We start from the raw sequence: 17,578 nt of genomic DNA on the forward strand, positions 1-17,578 counted from the left end.
TGCTACACCCTGATCCATTCGTCCCTCCTCACTGATTTCCCTCATAGCACTTATTCTTGCAAGAGGAACAAGTGCTACACCTGCCCCTACACCTCCTCCCTCACGACTATTCAAGACCTCCAAACAGTCCTTCTAGTTGAAGCAACACTTCACCTGTGAGTCTGCTGAGGTCATTTACTGTGTCTGGAGCTCCCGGTATGGCCTCCTGTATATCAGTGAGACTTCACATAGATCGGGAGACTGTTTCATCGAACACCGATGCACAATTCACCAGAAAAAGTGGGATCTCCCAGTGGCCAGTCATTTGAATTTCACTTCACATTCCATTCCAATATCCACGGCCTCCTCTCCTGTCACAATGAGGCATTTTGGGGGAACATCTTATATTCTGTCTGGATACCTTCTAACCTGATGGCATGAACATCAATTTCTCAAACTTCCAGTGTAATTCACACCTCTCCCTTCTGGTTTCACCTACCACCTTGTGTTTCTCCCTCCCCACCTTTTAACTCTACTCCTCATCTTTTTTTCCTCCAGTCCTGCCGAAGGGTTTCAGCCTGAAATGTCAACTGTACTCTTTTCCATAGATGCTGCCTGGCCTGCTGAGTTCCCTCCAGCAATCTGTGTGTGTTGCTTTGATTTCCAGCAGATTTTCTCTTGTCTGTGATTCAGTTTACAGAAGTTACCTGAGTTTCCAGTTACCCATCAATTCAATTCTCCAGCCCTTTGACATTTTGATGTTTTCGCCTGTGGCTTCATATACTGTATGATTTCAATGAAGCCCAGTATATGAGGAATAGCACCTCCAGCCACATTGACTTAAAGTGCTTTTGTTTTCTCTATTAGTATCAACCAGAGGGCTTAGTCAACATCTTATCACTACTGCAATTCTGGCTTGGCCCTACCAGAGTTAACACCTTGATCCATCAATTGACACAAGAGAATCTACAAATGTTGGAAATCTTGAACTATGTACTCAAAGTGTTCAAGAAACTCAGCCAGTCAGGCAGCATCTATAGAAGGAACTAAACAGTCAATGTTTTGGTCTGAGACCCATCATCAAGCCTAGAAAGGAAGGGGGCAGTTGTTCAAGATGCCCAGCATCTGCAGGATCTTTTCTGTCTCTGACTTGCCACTCCACTGTGAAGTCCCTTCAAGGTATGCCTACCCTGAAGAAGTTTTTCTCCCCTCTCCAACTGGAGTTTAGTGAGACCCTCTCTCACTGCTCCCCATCTGTGAGCTCTGCTTCTCTCTGTATCTTTGACCATGTCCTCATATTGTCCTCCTCCCATTCGTCCTTCTTATTCTGACTTCTGTACCCTTGCTCTCCAGACCCAATGAAGGGCTCGGCCTGAAATGTTGACTGTTTATTTCCTTCAATGGATGCTGCCTGTCCAGCTGATTTCCTCCAGCATTTTGTGTGTTATTCTATCCATTCCTCCTTTCCTCCTCCTGCACCTGTGCAACTTCAAACTATCTTGAATTCTCTCTTTCCCACTTCTGTCAAGGGTTTATCCCTGGAAACATTAACTCTGCTTCTCTTTCCACAGATGCTGCCTGACCTACTGAGTGTTTCCTGCATTTTCTGTTTTAATTTCCTTAACTGATCATTATGGCGTTCTTATTGTGGGATCACATTGACTTTCTTATATTTATCAGCAGTGTAACTACAAGTTTTAAGTACTTTGTTTGTTTGCAAACTGTCGTGGAATGAGTTAAAAGTACAGTATATGTATAAACAAAGGACTTTAAACACCATCCTCGAAAGCAAACACAGACTCTACTTCCGGAATTACGGCACGCTCCCGTGCATGGGGTTATGTAATACATTAGGGGACTCCGTGGACTTCTTGTTTAAAGTTTCCGTCGACCGGCCATTTTAATATACCGAGCTCCGTAGTTGAACGCTGACAGGTTTTGGAATGGCCGTGTTTGTTTTGGAGAGTCTGAACTCTATCCGCGCGGCACTGTCTGACCAGACCTGGATCATTATCCTTATTGCCCTGGTGTTACTGGCATGGTTAGTAGCCCATTCTAACTTCATACGCACAAGTTTCGCTGAAAAGTTTAACTTTGCTTATCAGCAGTTTATCTTTAGTTAATCCAGAAAGTGTTTGGGGATGCGAGGGGAAGGGTGTTGAGAAAACGACAACCCCGTTATATTGCTGTGGTTCGCTCTCTATCACAGCGTCGTTATTTTTACACCCGGTGGCCTTCCGAGCAGCGAAACTGCAGGTGCTGGAAAACGAAAAGCGGAAACGTTAGGAGTAGTCAGAAGGTCAGGGTGATCGGAGTGGTACGCTGTAAACAATCCCGTCAGAGGAATGGCAGCAGGTTGAGGATGAGAACCTAGTCAAAACATGGCGGGTGTTGCAAAATGTAACGGTACAGGGCAAGTCGAGTTGATCTCACCTTCGTCCTCCGATCTCACCGTTGTTCCCAAATCTCTCCTTTAACCTCCGGTTATAGGTTTGGGAGGAGCTATTGGAGGAGACTAGGTGAAAAACTGCAGTGTATTTTACATCCGTCGTGACTCTTTTGGTGTAGGGAGAAGTATGTTAAGGGTGGCGGATAGAGTAGGATAGTTTAATGAGCACTACAGCACAGCAATAAGCCCCAGCCCGACCAGAGCACTCTCACATGATTTTAACCCTGGTCCCGTCTCTCTGTACTCGGAACATGTCTCTGCAAACCCCTCCCATCCATGCACTTATTCAAACTTATTTTGAATGTTGCATTTAAACGTGCATTTACCACTTCCACTGGCAACTTAATCCACACTTACTCCGTCCTCTGAGTGAAGAAGTTTTCCCTCATATTCCCCTTAAATATTTCACTTTTTGCCCTAACTCTATGCCCTCTAGTTTTAGTCTTACCCTGCCAGAAGAGAAAAAGCATGCTTTTATTTATCATATCTATACCCCACATAATTTTATATAACTTTATTACTCTCCATTCTCCCGTGCTCCTAAGTTCTAACCCATTTTTCTCAGGTCCTCAACTAATTTCAAGTGTGATAATCACATAGAGGTGCTTTGTCTGCTAGAGCAACCTTCTAAGTGTTCTCTTTCAAATCTTCATTTTCATTATAACATCCAAGATGTTTGTTGATATCTTCAAATTCTTCATAGTTCCTAACTTGTTTAAGTATTGAAATCTTTTCATTTCCACTCCCGGCCTTTTCTGTCATCTCCAAGCCTGAATGCTTGAAACAGTAGTGAACAAAACAGTTTTGAATTGTCTTATTGTTTATTACTTGCCAGCTGCTTATTAAATACAAAAAAATGCATGGTACTATTTAAAAACTGTTCACTCTAAGCAAAGGTGTAGTATCTAACAGCAACACAACGTGCAGGTGACAGACGTTCATTAGAAGTTGTTCAGCAACAGTCTCTTGCCCCAATTAGTATCCCAAATAAATGAAGGGAATCCCAACTATTTTCTTGATTAAGTTTTATCATTTAAGAGCTGTCCCAAATAAGTGGCTGCCCTGATTAACCAGTGGAGCCAATAACCAGAATCTACTCTGGTAACGTCTGACTCTTTGAATGCTGGTTTCATTAAAAATAATCCTACAAACTATTGGGAGATTAGGGTGCTATCTAACTTTATTACTTACAAAAGAATCCATTTATCAGTTGAGAGAACATTTAACTTCCCCAGTTGTTCTAACTACCTTTGTGCAGAGAGAGAAAGCCTGCTTTTGGATACGTCTCCCAAAGTTGGATGGAGTTTCTGATTAATAACTACTTTTTGCTTCTATTAGGGAGCCAAAGGACCATCAGCTCTACTTAAGCTCGCTATTCTTTGTTATTTGCGTATTCCTGGTCTTAAGTCTCAACTCTTGAACCTTAATGTGCAATGGTTATAGGCTTTAAAAACAAAAGAATCAATGGTTCATTTGTTATCAAAGTGTACAACTCTGAAATTCTTCTCCGGGTAGCCATGAAAACAAGAAAGAAAAGAAAGGCAGCACAATCATCTACCACAAATCCCCCTGCAGCGGACAAAAAAAAACCAAACAAAAATGGAACAGGAACATCAAACCCCAAACCCTTCCTGCACAAAGAAAACTGAACAAAACGGAACAGACGTATTAGATAGAAGGGGGCTTCTTTCAGGGATTTGTGTTGAGAATAAAGTGCATGAGTACTGTATATTTGATGTTGCTGTACTAAGCATTATTGTTATGAAGATGTTTACCAGTTAATTTTGATTTGCAGGTACAGTGTTTTACCATATGGGGTTTTTAGACGACTTGGAATTCCAGGGCCAAGGCCACTGCCATTCATTGGGACATTTCTACATTACAGAAAAGTATGATTTTTTTCAACATGTCAATAACATATGTTAGTAATTCATCCACTATTCAACCAACTTGCTATTGTTCCTTTATTTAAGGGAGAGTTCTCTAAACCTCCAGCTTTGTTTGGATGAGAGAAGATGCCACAGATTCAGTTGGAATGTGAGGTGGTTACTTTTTCTTTGCTTGCTGTAGTGCAGGTGAGAAGCTGTTGGGAGGGCCAGTCAAAGTTCAGAGTAAATTTATGATCACAGTAGGTGTCGGTCACTGCATACTACCCTGAGATTCATTTACTTGCAGGCATTCACAGTAGAACAAAGAAATGCAATGGTATCAATAAAAATTTTCACACAGTTGATGAGCAACCACTGCGCAAAAGAGAACAAACTGTGCAAATACAAGAAACCATAATAACAATAATAATAATAATAATGAGAATGATGAGAATGAGTTGTAGACTCCTTGAAAGTGAGCCCATAGGTCAATGTCAAGTATCCAAAGGGCCAAATTTAGGGGAAAAATCTGGCTGGTGTAAGCTAGTGAAACTTTAATTTTTTTTCAGCTTATTTTGAATTATTCACTGACTGGGTCATGTTATTAAAAGGGTTTCATGAAGCAGTCCTACAATTTCCCCCGGGATCAATAAAGTATGACTATGACTATTGTATACATCATAAGTACTTACTAAAATCGAATAATAAAGACACATTAATGATGGCTCATATAAGATTTTGCATTTGTGATTCTATAAGTAAAATTTAGCTGTAACTCATTTTGCCTGAAGTTTGAGTACATTTTCTGATGCTCCAAGCTGAGAAAGCTTTAAGAATGACAACATTAATGCATTAAAGATGGGCAACATTAAATGGGCAGTGAGCTGTAGTGACTCTAAAAGTAGCTACCCATGTCTGTGATTATGTTACTAAATATTTATTGATGTTTCCTTGGATCCACTGGGAAACAAATTTAAATGTTCCCTACACTGACTGTTAGCGTAAGGTTTTTGAGTTATGTATGAATGAGCAAAGTGTGTGAACTGATATTGAACTGTGAAAACATCTATAAAAATGTTTTTTTTAAAAAAAGGTGATTATATATATTTTTTTTTTGATTTGTGTGCAATCACTCATCTGATTTAATTCTTAAGAAAGTTTCTGGTAGTTGCAGTGATTTTTTTTTTGCTTGTTTGAGAGAATTCTTTCTCTTGATGGCATTGCAGGCTGGCTGCCTTCCTTAAAATCACCCAATTAGACCAGAGTAAAGGGGGAAGACAGAAGAACTGGTTTGTTCTCCTAACTTGTTTCATTCCATTTTCTGGAATAGTTCATCCTTGCTCATGGGAGCAGTATTATTTGACTACATCAAAGATTTCTCAGCCAATTTTTCACTCTCACCACGGACTTTTCCCGCTGTACCATTGAGAGCATACTCACCAACTGCATCTCAGTGTGGTATGGCAATTGTCCCGTAATGGACTGCAAAGCACTCCAGCGTATGGTGAAAACTGCCCAGCAGATTATCGGCACCCAATTGCCCACCATTGAGAACATCTACCATAAACGCTGCCTGGGCAGGGCGAAAAGCATTATCAAGGATGCATCTCACCCTAACCATGGACTTCTTACTCTCCTCCCAACCGGTAGGGGCTACAGGAGCCTCCGGTCCCACACCAGCAGGCTCAGGAAGAGCTTCTTCCCTTAGGCTGTGACCCTGCTGAACCTCACATCACGGCGCTAAGCAGTATTGCACCCATATTGTACTGTCTCAGTACTTTTATATTTGTGTGCTGTAGCACTTATTTTTTATTCGCAGTTATTTTGTAAATAACACTGTTCTTTGCATTTCTGGTACTTAAGTGCATATAAGAGCTTGCATTTAAGAAAGCTGATAATTAATTGTTAAACTACAAAGCAAATACGAATTAAGTAGTCTAATCCAAGAATTAAACAGTCGGATCTAACAAAAGCCATAGTTTGTACTTGGTATTTGCCTTTGTCCTTCACATTACCAATTAATGTTTTTTTTTCCCACATTATAACAGCGACTTTCAGATTAAGTCATTTCAGATTTGTACAGTGTAAATACCTTACGTAATGGCTTGTTTTCTTCCTCATCAGGGTATGTTTAAGTTTGATACAGAATGCTACCAGAAGTATGGAACAATCTGGGGGTGAGTGTAATTAGTTAGCCGGTAATTTTTCTTTTCATTTTCCTTTCAAAAATTTAGTCCACTCCCATAATGCAATGTTTAGTACAAGAAAAGTTACCATTTGTTAGTAAAGGATAAAAGTACAAATTATTGGAACTAGTGTTGGTACTCTTTCAATCAATTATTACACTGTTAGTTGGAAGAAAGCAGATTATTGATACATGAATATTTTGTTTTATCAAATTTACTCAACGTCTGTTGTATTTGTACTTTAAGTGTGCTGTTCCTGGGCATGTTTGCTGTACCTTTATACCTTGGGTTCTTCTGCAAATAATCCCAACGTGTAAGGAAATGCCCCCATTAAGACCTGCTAGACACTGGATCTTTTCCAGACAAATACCCAGAAGTACATGCAAAAGTGATTTAGCCTGGAGGTGATTTTTTCTTTTGCTATTTGGCTATGCAATCTTACATTCCAATTTTGCCTTTGAGCTAATGAATTACTAATGCATTTGAAATGGACAGCAAAACATTCGTAAGGACTTTTGTGTGGATCTGGTGAGTATCACATCAAAGGAGACATTGGGAACTCGAGGTATGTTAACTTTAACCACACGCCGGATAATTTTGAAAACAAAGCTTTTTCTCTTCGTTTTGACCTCCCGTCCACACTGAGCTGGCGTTTTCAGCCCCCGAAAACGGAGATTTTCAGAAACGGTCTCCAGAGTGAATAAATCTGAAAATGCCGAATATCTGTTGTAGTGTGTATGGGGTAACCAGAGAGATTTAAAAATGCTGTCATGACAACACCTCACCAACAACGCTTTTCTGCTTCTGCTTGGTACTGCGCAAGCTCTGCCGTACGGCTGTTATAACGCGCAGTCGGTGTGAACGGCGTGAGAGTTAAATTGTAAAGTGAGCTTTTTGACTATTTATAAACGCTGTCATGACGTGCCGGAACAGATGGCCGCAGCGCGGCATTTCGTTGTTTACTTGAACGCAATCCCCTACATAACCTAACAAGACGGCAACGAGACTGAAGCCAGAAGTTAGAAATGTACTCACCAAATACTTTGAACCATAGCTTACTGAATAAATATGTATACTCACTTTGCCCTGTTTTCTGTCCTTGCTTGTATGAAGGTGGTTTACCAATTTCTCTGGTAATAGATGTGTAACAGCCTAATGTAACATTGTATGGAAATACAAGATAACACTGATGCAGACATTTAACAAGGTGCTTTATTAATGCAACAGAGTTAGTCAGTTTTTCAATGTTCGTCGTCAGCCGGGTCATACTGTCCGTGAATTCCCTGTCGGTTGCCTCCATACGCTCCAGTATTTGTTTTTTTTAGTTTTAAGTCCTCCTGCACGAGATCCAGGAGCAATTCCTTTTAAGTGTTTCTACTCTGTAACTGGACAAACGCGCACCAAGTATATCGTTTCCTCTTCCCTTGTTTTCTGTGTGTGTGTCCTGTGCATGCCCAGTAGGAGAAGATTCGCCCAAATATCCGTTTAATGTGAATGGAGATATTTTGAAAAACGCTTAGTGTGGACGCCTGTCTTTTTTACTCCAAACCGGCGTTTTCAAAATTATCCAGCGTAGTGTGAATGTATGATGCTCTACATGTATTTATAAAGGGTTAAATTCCTAGAAAATTTTTTATTAAGTGAAAATTTTAAGTAGAAGCTAGGCGTAAATCAGAATGATGATATCAGCGTAATATAATCCTATGCACTGAGATTTAAGCTACTCATTGTAATGAAAAATAGCTTCATAAATTAAGGATGTGTACCCTAAAGAATTATAGAATGTAGAGCATAGATGAATACAGCACCATACAGGCCCATGATGTTGTGCCAACAAGTCTCAGATCATTCCAAAACCCTTCCCTTATACATAGCCCTCTGTTTCTCATTTTTCTTCTTTGATAGAGAAAATTCTTATATCAGACATTTGTAAATTGAAGAGTCCTTGTACATCAATTATTATTCATTACTTATTTATGTATAAACATACCATGCTGCTTTCCCATTGCTTTTGAAAATCTTAACTGTATACATAATTACCAGTTCAGTCTGTTGAACTTTCTTCACTTTGCTTTAAGACAATAGACAATAGGTGCAGGAGTAGGCCATTCGGCCCTTCGAGCCAGCACCACCATTCACTGTGATCATGGCTGATCATCCACAATCCGTATCCAGTTCCTGCCTTATCCCCATAACCTTGGATTCCGATGTCTTTAAGAGCTCTATCCATCTCTTTCTTGAACGCATCCAGAGACTTGGCCTCCACAGCCTTCTGGGGCAGAGCATTCCATATATCCACCACTCTCTGGGTGAAAAAGTTTTTCCTCAACTCCGTTCTAAATGGCCTACCCCTTATTCTTAAACTGTGGCCTCTGGTTCTGGACTCACCCATCAACGGGAATAAGCTTCCTGCCTCCAGCGTGTCCAATCCTTTAATAATCTTATATGTTTCAATAAGATCCCCTCTCAGCCTTCTTAAATTCCGGAGTATACAAGCCCAGTCGCTCCAATCTTTCGACGTATGACAGTCCCGCCATCCCGAGAATTAACCTTGTGAACCTACGCTGCACTCCCTCAATAGCAAGAATGTCCTTCCTCAAATTTGGAGACCAAAACTGCACACAGTACTCCAGGTGTGGTCTCACCAGGGCCCTGAACAGCTGCAGAAGGACCTCTTTGCTCTTATACTCAATTCCCCTTGTTATGAAGGCCAGCATGCCATTAGCTTTCTTCACTGCCTGCTGTACTTGCATGCTTGGTTTCAGTGACTGATGTACAAGAACACCTAGATCTTGTTGTGCTTCCCCTTTTCCTAACTTGACTCCATTTAGATAATAATCTGCCTTCCTGTTCTTACAACCAAAGTGGATAACCTCACATTTATCCACATTAAACTGCATCTGCCATGAATCTGCCCACTCACCCAGCCTGTCCAAGTCACCCTGCATTCTCATAACATCCTCCTCACATTTCACACTGCCACCCAGCTTTGTGTCATTGGCAAATTTGCTAATGTTACTTTTAATTCCCTCATCTAAATCATTAATATATATTGTAACCAGCTGCAGTCCTAGCACTGAACCCTGCGGTACCCCACTGGTCACCGCCTGCCATTCTGAAAGGGACCCGTTAGTTGCTACTCTTTGTTTTCTGTCAGCTAGCCAATTTTCAATCCATGTCAGTACTCTGCCCCCAATACCATGTGCCCTAAATTTGCCCACTAATCTCCTATGTGGGACTTTAGCAAAGGCTTTCTGAAAGTCCAGGTACACTACATCCACTGGCTCTCCCTTGTCCATTTTCATAGTTACATCCTCAAAAAATTCCAGAAGATTAGTAAAGCACGATGTCCCCTTCGTAAATCCATGCTGACTCAGACCGATCCTGTTACTGCTATCCAGATGTGTCGCAATTTCATCTTTTATAATTGACTGCAGCATCTTTCCCACCACCGACGTCAGGCTAACCGGTCTATAATTCTCTGTTTTCTCTCTTCCTCCCTTCTTGAAGACAGGGACAACATTAGCTACCCTCCAATCCACAGGAACTGATCCTGAATCTATAGAACACTGGAAAATGATTATTAATGCATCCACGATTTCTAAAGCCACCTCCTTAAGTACCCTGGGATGCAGACCATCAGGTCCCGGGGACTTATCAGCCTTCAGACCCAACACCATTTCCTGCCTAATATAAATTTCCTTCAGTTCATCCATTACCCTAGGTCCTTTGGCCACTATTACATCTGGGAGATTGTTTGTGTCTTCCCTAGTGAAGACAGATCCAAAGTACCTGTTCAACTCGTCTGCCATTTCCTTGTTCCCCATAATAAATTCACCCGCTTCTGTCTTCAAGGGCCCAATTTTGGTCTTAACTATTTTTCTCCTTTTCACATACCTAAAGATGCTTTTACTATCCTCCTTTATATTCTTGGCTAGTTTATCTTCGTACCTCATTTTTTTCTCCGCGTATTGCCTTTTTAGTTACCTTCTGTTGCTCTTCAAAAGTTTCCCAATCCACCGGCTTCCCACTCGTCTTTGCTATGTTATACTTCTTCTCTTTTATTTTTATACTGTCCATTACTTCCCTTGTCAGCCACGGCCTCCCCTTACTCCCCTTAGGATCTTTCTTCTTCTTTGGAATGAACTGATCCTGCACCTTCCGCATTATTCCCAGAAACACTTGCCATTGCTGTTCCACTGTCATCCCTGCTAGGGTATTGTTTCATTGAACTTTGGCCAGCTCCTCCCTCATAGCACCATAGTTCCCTTTGTTCAACTGTAATACTGACACTTCCTAGTTTCCCTTCTCCCTCTCAAATTGTATATTAAAACATCATATTATGGTCACTATCTCCTAATGGCTCCTTTACCTCGAGGTCCCTGATTGAATCCAGTTCATTGCACAACACTACATCTAGAATTGCGTTCTCTCTGGTAGGCTCCAGTACAAGCTGTTCTAAGAATCCATCTCGGAGGGACTCCACAAACTCCCTTTCTTAGGGTCCAGTACCAACCTGATCCCTCCAGTCTACCTGCATGTTGAAATCCCCCATAACAACTGTAACATTACCTTTGCAACATGCCAATTTTAACTCTTGATTCAACTTACACCCTACATCCAGACTACTGTTTGGGGGCCTGTAGATAACTCCCATTAGGGTCTTTCTACCCTTAGAATTTCTCAGTTCTATCCATACTGACTCTACGTCTCTTGATTCTATGTTCCCCCTCGCAAGGGACTGAATATCATTCCTCACCAACAGAGCCACCCCACCCCCTCTGCCGATCAGTCTGTCCTTTCAATAGGACGTATACCCTTGAATATTCATTTCCCAGGCCCTGTCCACTTGAAGCCATGTCTCTGTTATTCCCACAGCATCATACTGGCCAATTTCCAACTGTGCCTCAAGCCCATCCACTTTATTTCTTATACTCCATGCATTCATATACAATACTTTTAATTCATTACTCCCCTCACCTCCCATATCAATTCCTATTTCACTTGGCCATACTGTACGATCCCTTCTTGAGCTTTCTGCTCTGTTGATTCTGCTGTCTTTCTTAACTTTTCTTATTCTCACTTTCCCTTTATCTCCATCCTTGTGTTTCCAGTTCATCCCCTCTCCCCCACTACTTAGTTTAAACACACCCATGTTACAGAGGCAAGCCTGCCTCCCAGAATGCTGGTGCCCCGCTTATAAAGGTGCAACCCGTCCCTTTTGTACAATTCATCCTTACCCCGAAACATACTCCAGTGGTCCAAGAATGTAAATCCTTGCTTCCTGCACCAGTTCCTCAGCCACACATTCAGATCCATTATCTCCCTGTTCTTGACCACTCCAGCACGGGGAACTGGAAGCAAACCGGAGATAACCACCCTGGAAGTCCTGCTTTTCAGCCTTCTTCCGAGTTCTCTGAAGTCACGCTGTAGAATGTCTTTCCTCTTCTTCCCCATGTCATTTGTGCCGACATGCACCACCACTTCCGGATGTTCACCTTCACTCTTGAGGATTCCCTGCACCCGGTCCATGACATCCTGGATCCTGGCACCAGGGAGGCAACACACCATCCTTAAATCTCGCCTGTTGCCACAGAAACCCCTTTCTGTACGTCTCACTATGGAGTCCCCTACTACCACGGCTCTGCCTGAAGTCTGTCTCCTCGGGTTTGCTTCAGCGCCAATTGTTGACTCGCAGACCTGACCGCCTCTCAGGCTGGCATCATCTTCTGTCCCGACAGCTTCCAAGAGGGAGAACCTGTTTACGAGAGGCACATCTCCCAGGGTCTCCTGTACTTCAAGCGTCCTTTCCTTGCTCATCGTCGTCCCCCTTCTCTCTTGCAGTATCCTCGGTGTAACGACCTCAGTGTAGGTCCTGTCCAGAAAATTCTCGTTCTCCCGGATGAACCTAAGGTCATCCAGTTTCCTTTCCAGTGCTGCAACATGGTCCTTCAGAAGCTGAATCTGGACACATTTTCCACAGGTGTAGGAGCCAGAGGCAATATCAGTGTCCCTGACCTCCCACATCATGCATGCAGCACACTGAATCAGCCTAGCGGTCATTTCCTCACCACTTCTCACCCTCTCCAACTGTGGCGTAGTCTCCTCTCTCAGCCTCCTCGCCGAAGACTCGCACTTTTCTCGCAAAGGCACTTCCCTCGACAAGGTCGCTCCCCGACAGGCCGCTCCCCTAGAGCGAGCCTTGCTTATATTAGCTGATAATTTTGAGTAATTAGCTTCACCTGCCGCACCTCCTCCGACCTGGAAGATCTGTTTAGCTCGCTGCTCATGACTCCAGTCTCCAGTCGTGTAGTTACTTTATGATCTGAAGAATGTGAAGTCCTGACTCTGCACAGTGTGGACATGTCTATGTGAAATGGGCATTTTGACAACCTCCATGTTTGTAAAGGTGTTTTTGGAGATCTGTTTTTGTACATTTTGCAGAGTATATATATAAAAGGGGTGACTGATAAGTTTGTGGCCTAAGGTCGAAGGAGTCAATTTTAGAAAACCTAGCACATTTATTTTTCAACATAGTCCCCTCCTACATTTACACACTTCGTCCAGTGATCGTGGATCTTGGACCTCCAGAAAGTGCCCACAGCAGGGGTAATTGATAAGTTCGTGGTCTAAGGTAGACGAAGATGAGTTATTAACTTCAAACTTTCTGCACAATCACTCAAAGAATTGAACTGCATGTACATGTAACGAGAGCTGTATAACTCATCTCCTTATATTGGGACTAATCCTCCTTGATCTCTATTAGTACCTGGCTACTACAAAGCATCTGGCCGTCATTTTACAGTGTTAATAAGATCTGAATATAATTACACTTGGGAAGTTGGAGATGATTACTTACTCCAGGTTACCACCTTAGGCATCCTTGATCAGGAGCGAATTTATACCTCCTCGCACAACACGCTGGAGGAACTCAGCAGGTCGGGCAGCATCTGTGGAAATGAACAGTCAATGTTTCTGTTCTTTGACCGATCATTTCCACGGATGCTGCCCGACCTGCTGAGTTCCTCCAGCGTGTTGTGTGTGTTGCTTTGACCCCAGTATTTGCAGAGTATTTTGAATTTATACCTCCTGCAGTAAAATTGTTCCTTATCTAATCAGACACCTTCCTCATTCAGTAAAGGCTTCAAGAGATTGCTCATTGATTTTTTTGAACGTGTCTTGCTGTTGTTTCATTGATTAACTCCATCTTCCATCACTGCCCTACATATTCAAGATAGGTCATTTTACATAATTATATGTAAATGTACAATGATGAAATGTCACTTTCTATCAACCAACACACATCAAAGTTGCTGGTGAACGCAGCAAGCCAAGCAGCATCTGTAGGAAGAGGCGCAGTCGACGTTTCAGGCCGAGACCCTTCGTCAGGACTTTCTATATCAACTTTTTAATCCACTTTGGCCATTAACCCACCAGGCCTTGCCAATGTCAGCCCTCTCCTAACCAACTTCACTTAACCTTTCTTTTCCCCTCCCACACTGTCATTTTCTTCTTTACTCTCCCTAACTATAACTTTGTGTCACAAGCTTGATGTGTAGTTGGACCACTTGCCTCTTGGTGGCTGCTAGCAGGAGAACTGAAAATTTAATTTCCTTAAGATAAAAGGAAAAAGTCTACTTGTAGATTTGTAAGGCAGGGGCAGAGAGAACTGTGTAAACTGCAGACAGAGTTGCAGCAACTCCTCCTTCTGTAGTCGAAGGGGGTGGATGTCAGGGAGGAATTAAGAGAGATGAAGGGTCAGCAAGCCCAGCACTTTGCTACTAAATCCTCCAAGATCATCTTTTGATTAAGGATCCAAACTGTGGAACAGGACGAGACGTGCTCAGGCTTCTTCTTCCAAAAGGTGCACAGGGGGATCTCTGTGATCCACAACCTCGAGGAAGAGGACGGATCAGTCATGTCCTCGCAGACAGACATATTGAGGATCTATAGGTCCTTTTATGCCAGTCTGTATGACAGAAAGGTCACAAGACACCACAGCCTCCCACAACTTCCTGTCGTCTATCACGCAGGTCTCAGACGACAGCAAGCAGGAGAGTCTGGACCAGTCGCTGACCCTGGACGAGCTGACAGGCTCCATCCATTCCTTTGAGTCGAGTACGACTCCCGGAAGTGACGGCTTACCGGTTGAGTTGTATTCGGCTCTGTGGAACTGGATGGGCCCAGACCTGAAGGAAGTGTACAATGCTATGCTTCTAGCTGGCAGCATCTTGGGTCTATGAGGAAGGACATCATTACCCTCATTTACAAGCAGTAGGGGGAAAGGGATGACATTAAAAATTGGAGGCCAATATCACTCCTGAACGTGGACTATAAGATCCTGTCCAAGGCTATTGCCAACAGGGTCAAGTCTGCTCTGGGACAGGTGACCCACCCGGACCAAAGTTGTGCTGTACTGGGCAGGAAGATCTCAGACAGCCTCACGCTGCTGAGGGACACCATCGCCTTCATGCAGGACAGTGGGGTGAACGCCTGCCTGGTCAGCTTGGACTAGGAGAAAGCCTTTGACAGGTTATAGCATGCGTACATGACAGACCTACTCTCCAAAATGGGATTTGGGGGAGGGAATCAGGAATTGGAACAAAATGCTGTACACAGACATCTGTAGTGCAGTCCAGGTCAATGGGTAGGAAACAGATAGCTTCCCCATCAAATCTGGAGTCAGGCAGGGCTGCCCTCTCTCTCCTGTCTTGTTTTGTATGCTGCATAGAACCCTTTGCCAAAGCCATAAGGAAGGATGAGGATTTAAGAGGGGTGACACTGCCAGGCAGCGGACAATCCCAAGTGAAAACCTTCCTGTACATGGACAACGTCACCATCTTCTGTTTTGATCTAGGTTAGTTCGCAGGCTGATTAGCATCTGCGACCAGTTTGAACTGGGGTCAGGGGCCAGGGTCAACCGCATGAAGAGAGAAGCCATGCTCCTCGGCAACTGGCCTGACTGATTCAGCGTCCCCTTCACCATCAGGTCTGATAACGTGAAGGTGTCGGGGATCTGATTCGGGGGTGGGGTGGTGGTAAACAAAGCGTGCAATAGGAATTGGCCGGAGCGGATGGCAAAGTAAAGCAGAAACTGGGACTGTGGGGAGGGCGTGCCCTGTCGATAACGGGGAAGAACCTGGTCATCAGGTGTGAGGTGCTCTCCGGGCTGCTGTACTTGGCTCAAGTGTGGCCCGTACCCAGCTCCTGCAGCTCGGAAATCACCCAAGCTGTCTTTAGGCTCATCTGGAAATCTAAGATGGAGTGGGTCAGATGGGCCACCATGCACAAGTCCCTGGACCATTGCTGCCAAAATGTTCCCAATGTCACCCTCATCCTGATGGCCAGCTTCGTGTGTGGCTGCATCCGGGTGTGTGTGGAACCCAGATATGTGGGCACCAAGTACCACTACGTGCCGAGGTTCTACCTGTCGCCCTTGTTACGAAGGATGGTTCTGGCCCTGTTCCCGTTCAAAGTCCCAGTCAGCTGGTCTTTGCCGCACCACCTGTCCTTCGTGGAAAAGTTCTTTCAGAACAATGCTTTTGACCACAGGGGCATCAGGCAATGGTCAACATGGAATGTCCTGCAGACATTGCAGGAGAAGGATGTGGTGGACACATTGAGGTAGTTCCCTGAGCAGACTGTCCAGGTCATCTGGCAAAATGCTTCAATGACAGACCTCTGGCAGTGAGAGAGGCCCTCCCAGTCAGATCCCTCCAGTATGCCTGTAACATCACCTCCACAACCCGCTGCCCACAGGAGGACTGCAGTGGGGCTGAATCGGTAACTCACCCCTTTTCACACTGTGGATTTGTGCAGAAGGTCTGGGGGAACATGAAAGGGCTCTGTCACACTTCATTCCCAACGGCTGCGTAACAGAGGACTCTCTGATCTACGGGCTGTTCCTGGGGACACACACGGACACAAACACCAGGTGTTGCTGGCAGATCATCAACTTGGTGAAAGATGTTCTTTGGTCTACCTGAGACTTGTTGGTCTACCAGCACCTCGAGATGTCCGTGGCAGAATGCTGCCGACTGGCACATTCTCAGTTGCAGGATTACGTATTAAGGGACACACTGAAACTCTGTGCAGCCACTGCAAGGGCCCGATGGGGAAGAACCACAGTTTAGGGTTCTTCTTCTGCGGGAGTGGGAGGGGTTGAGTGGCAGGGAGTATACCCCTCAACAATGGTTGTATTATACAATTCAAACCAGCAGAGTGCCACGTGAGTGGCTGAAATTTTTAAACTGTATGGAATGTAATGGTAAGGTCTGTAAAGTATTCATGGTTTATTGTAAATAATTTTATTGTGAATAAAGTATAGTTTGTTAAAAAAAACTTGTAGATTTGTAACAAGTATCTGATTCACCTTCTGAAAACATTACTTCCCTTCAGGATTTATGATGGGCGGCAGCCAGTTCTCTGCATCATGGACCCTGACCTGATTAAGACTGTTCTTATTAAGGAATTCTACACTCTATTCACTAACAGGAGGGTAGGTATACAAATGCTCTGTTTGCTTTAGCTATATTTACATTTATGTTATTTTTCCTCTTGTCACCGTGTTCTTGTGTTCTATTCCTTTTTTTCACTGTTTAGATTACTGAGTACATTGTGATTGCTTTTCAGTGTGAGGCTGGTGGAAAAGTTGAATCTAGGGTGATAGTTTTCAGTGGTAGGGAAAACTAATTTTTGCATTGATGTGATGACAGTCATGTGAGTTAATGGGCATACTGTTACGTCTGTCTTTTTGTTTCTTAGAAAATCCCAATGTCTGCTTTTCCATGTTTCGAATGAACAATATACTTGAAGCAGAGTAGAAAGTTCAATATATTATTGCCTTAAATTCTATTTCCATCTATTTGTTGTGTTGAGCAGGGAATGGATGGATCAATAGTCAGATATTAAAGAAGCCATATCCTATTATGATTTGGGAATTCTTTAAAATAATCAGAGCATTTGCATGTGTAATTTTTTTCACGTAATGGAAAAGGAACAAACTTGATGGATACTAGGACACAAGTTTTATTTTTAGTTTAAGTAGGATATTGGAGGGTTGAGAGCAAAATATATTATGCATTATGCTGATCTAG

General features: G+C 43.2%; 1 protein-coding gene across 1 annotated transcript in view; it reads left to right on the top strand.

The window, feature by feature from the left end:
- The first annotated feature begins 1,776 nt into the window (after nt 1-1,776).
- Nucleotides 1,777-17,578, top strand: part of LOC134351977 (cytochrome P450 3A24-like) — a 55,433-nt gene continuing 39,631 nt past the window's right edge. Inside the window, exons 1-4 of the mRNA XM_063058959.1 lie at nt 1,777-2,020; nt 4,224-4,317; nt 6,421-6,473; nt 16,881-16,980. Coding sequence (XP_062915029.1) covers nt 1,923-2,020; nt 4,224-4,317; nt 6,421-6,473; nt 16,881-16,980 — 345 coding nt within the window. The 5' untranslated portion in view covers nt 1,777-1,922. The remainder of the gene's footprint in view (nt 2,021-4,223; nt 4,318-6,420; nt 6,474-16,880; nt 16,981-17,578) is intronic.

The sequence above is a fragment of the Mobula hypostoma genome, chromosome 9 (genome assembly GCF_963921235.1).
Source record: "Mobula hypostoma chromosome 9, sMobHyp1.1, whole genome shotgun sequence".
Classification (NCBI taxonomy): Eukaryota; Metazoa; Chordata; class Chondrichthyes; order Myliobatiformes; family Myliobatidae; genus Mobula; species Mobula hypostoma.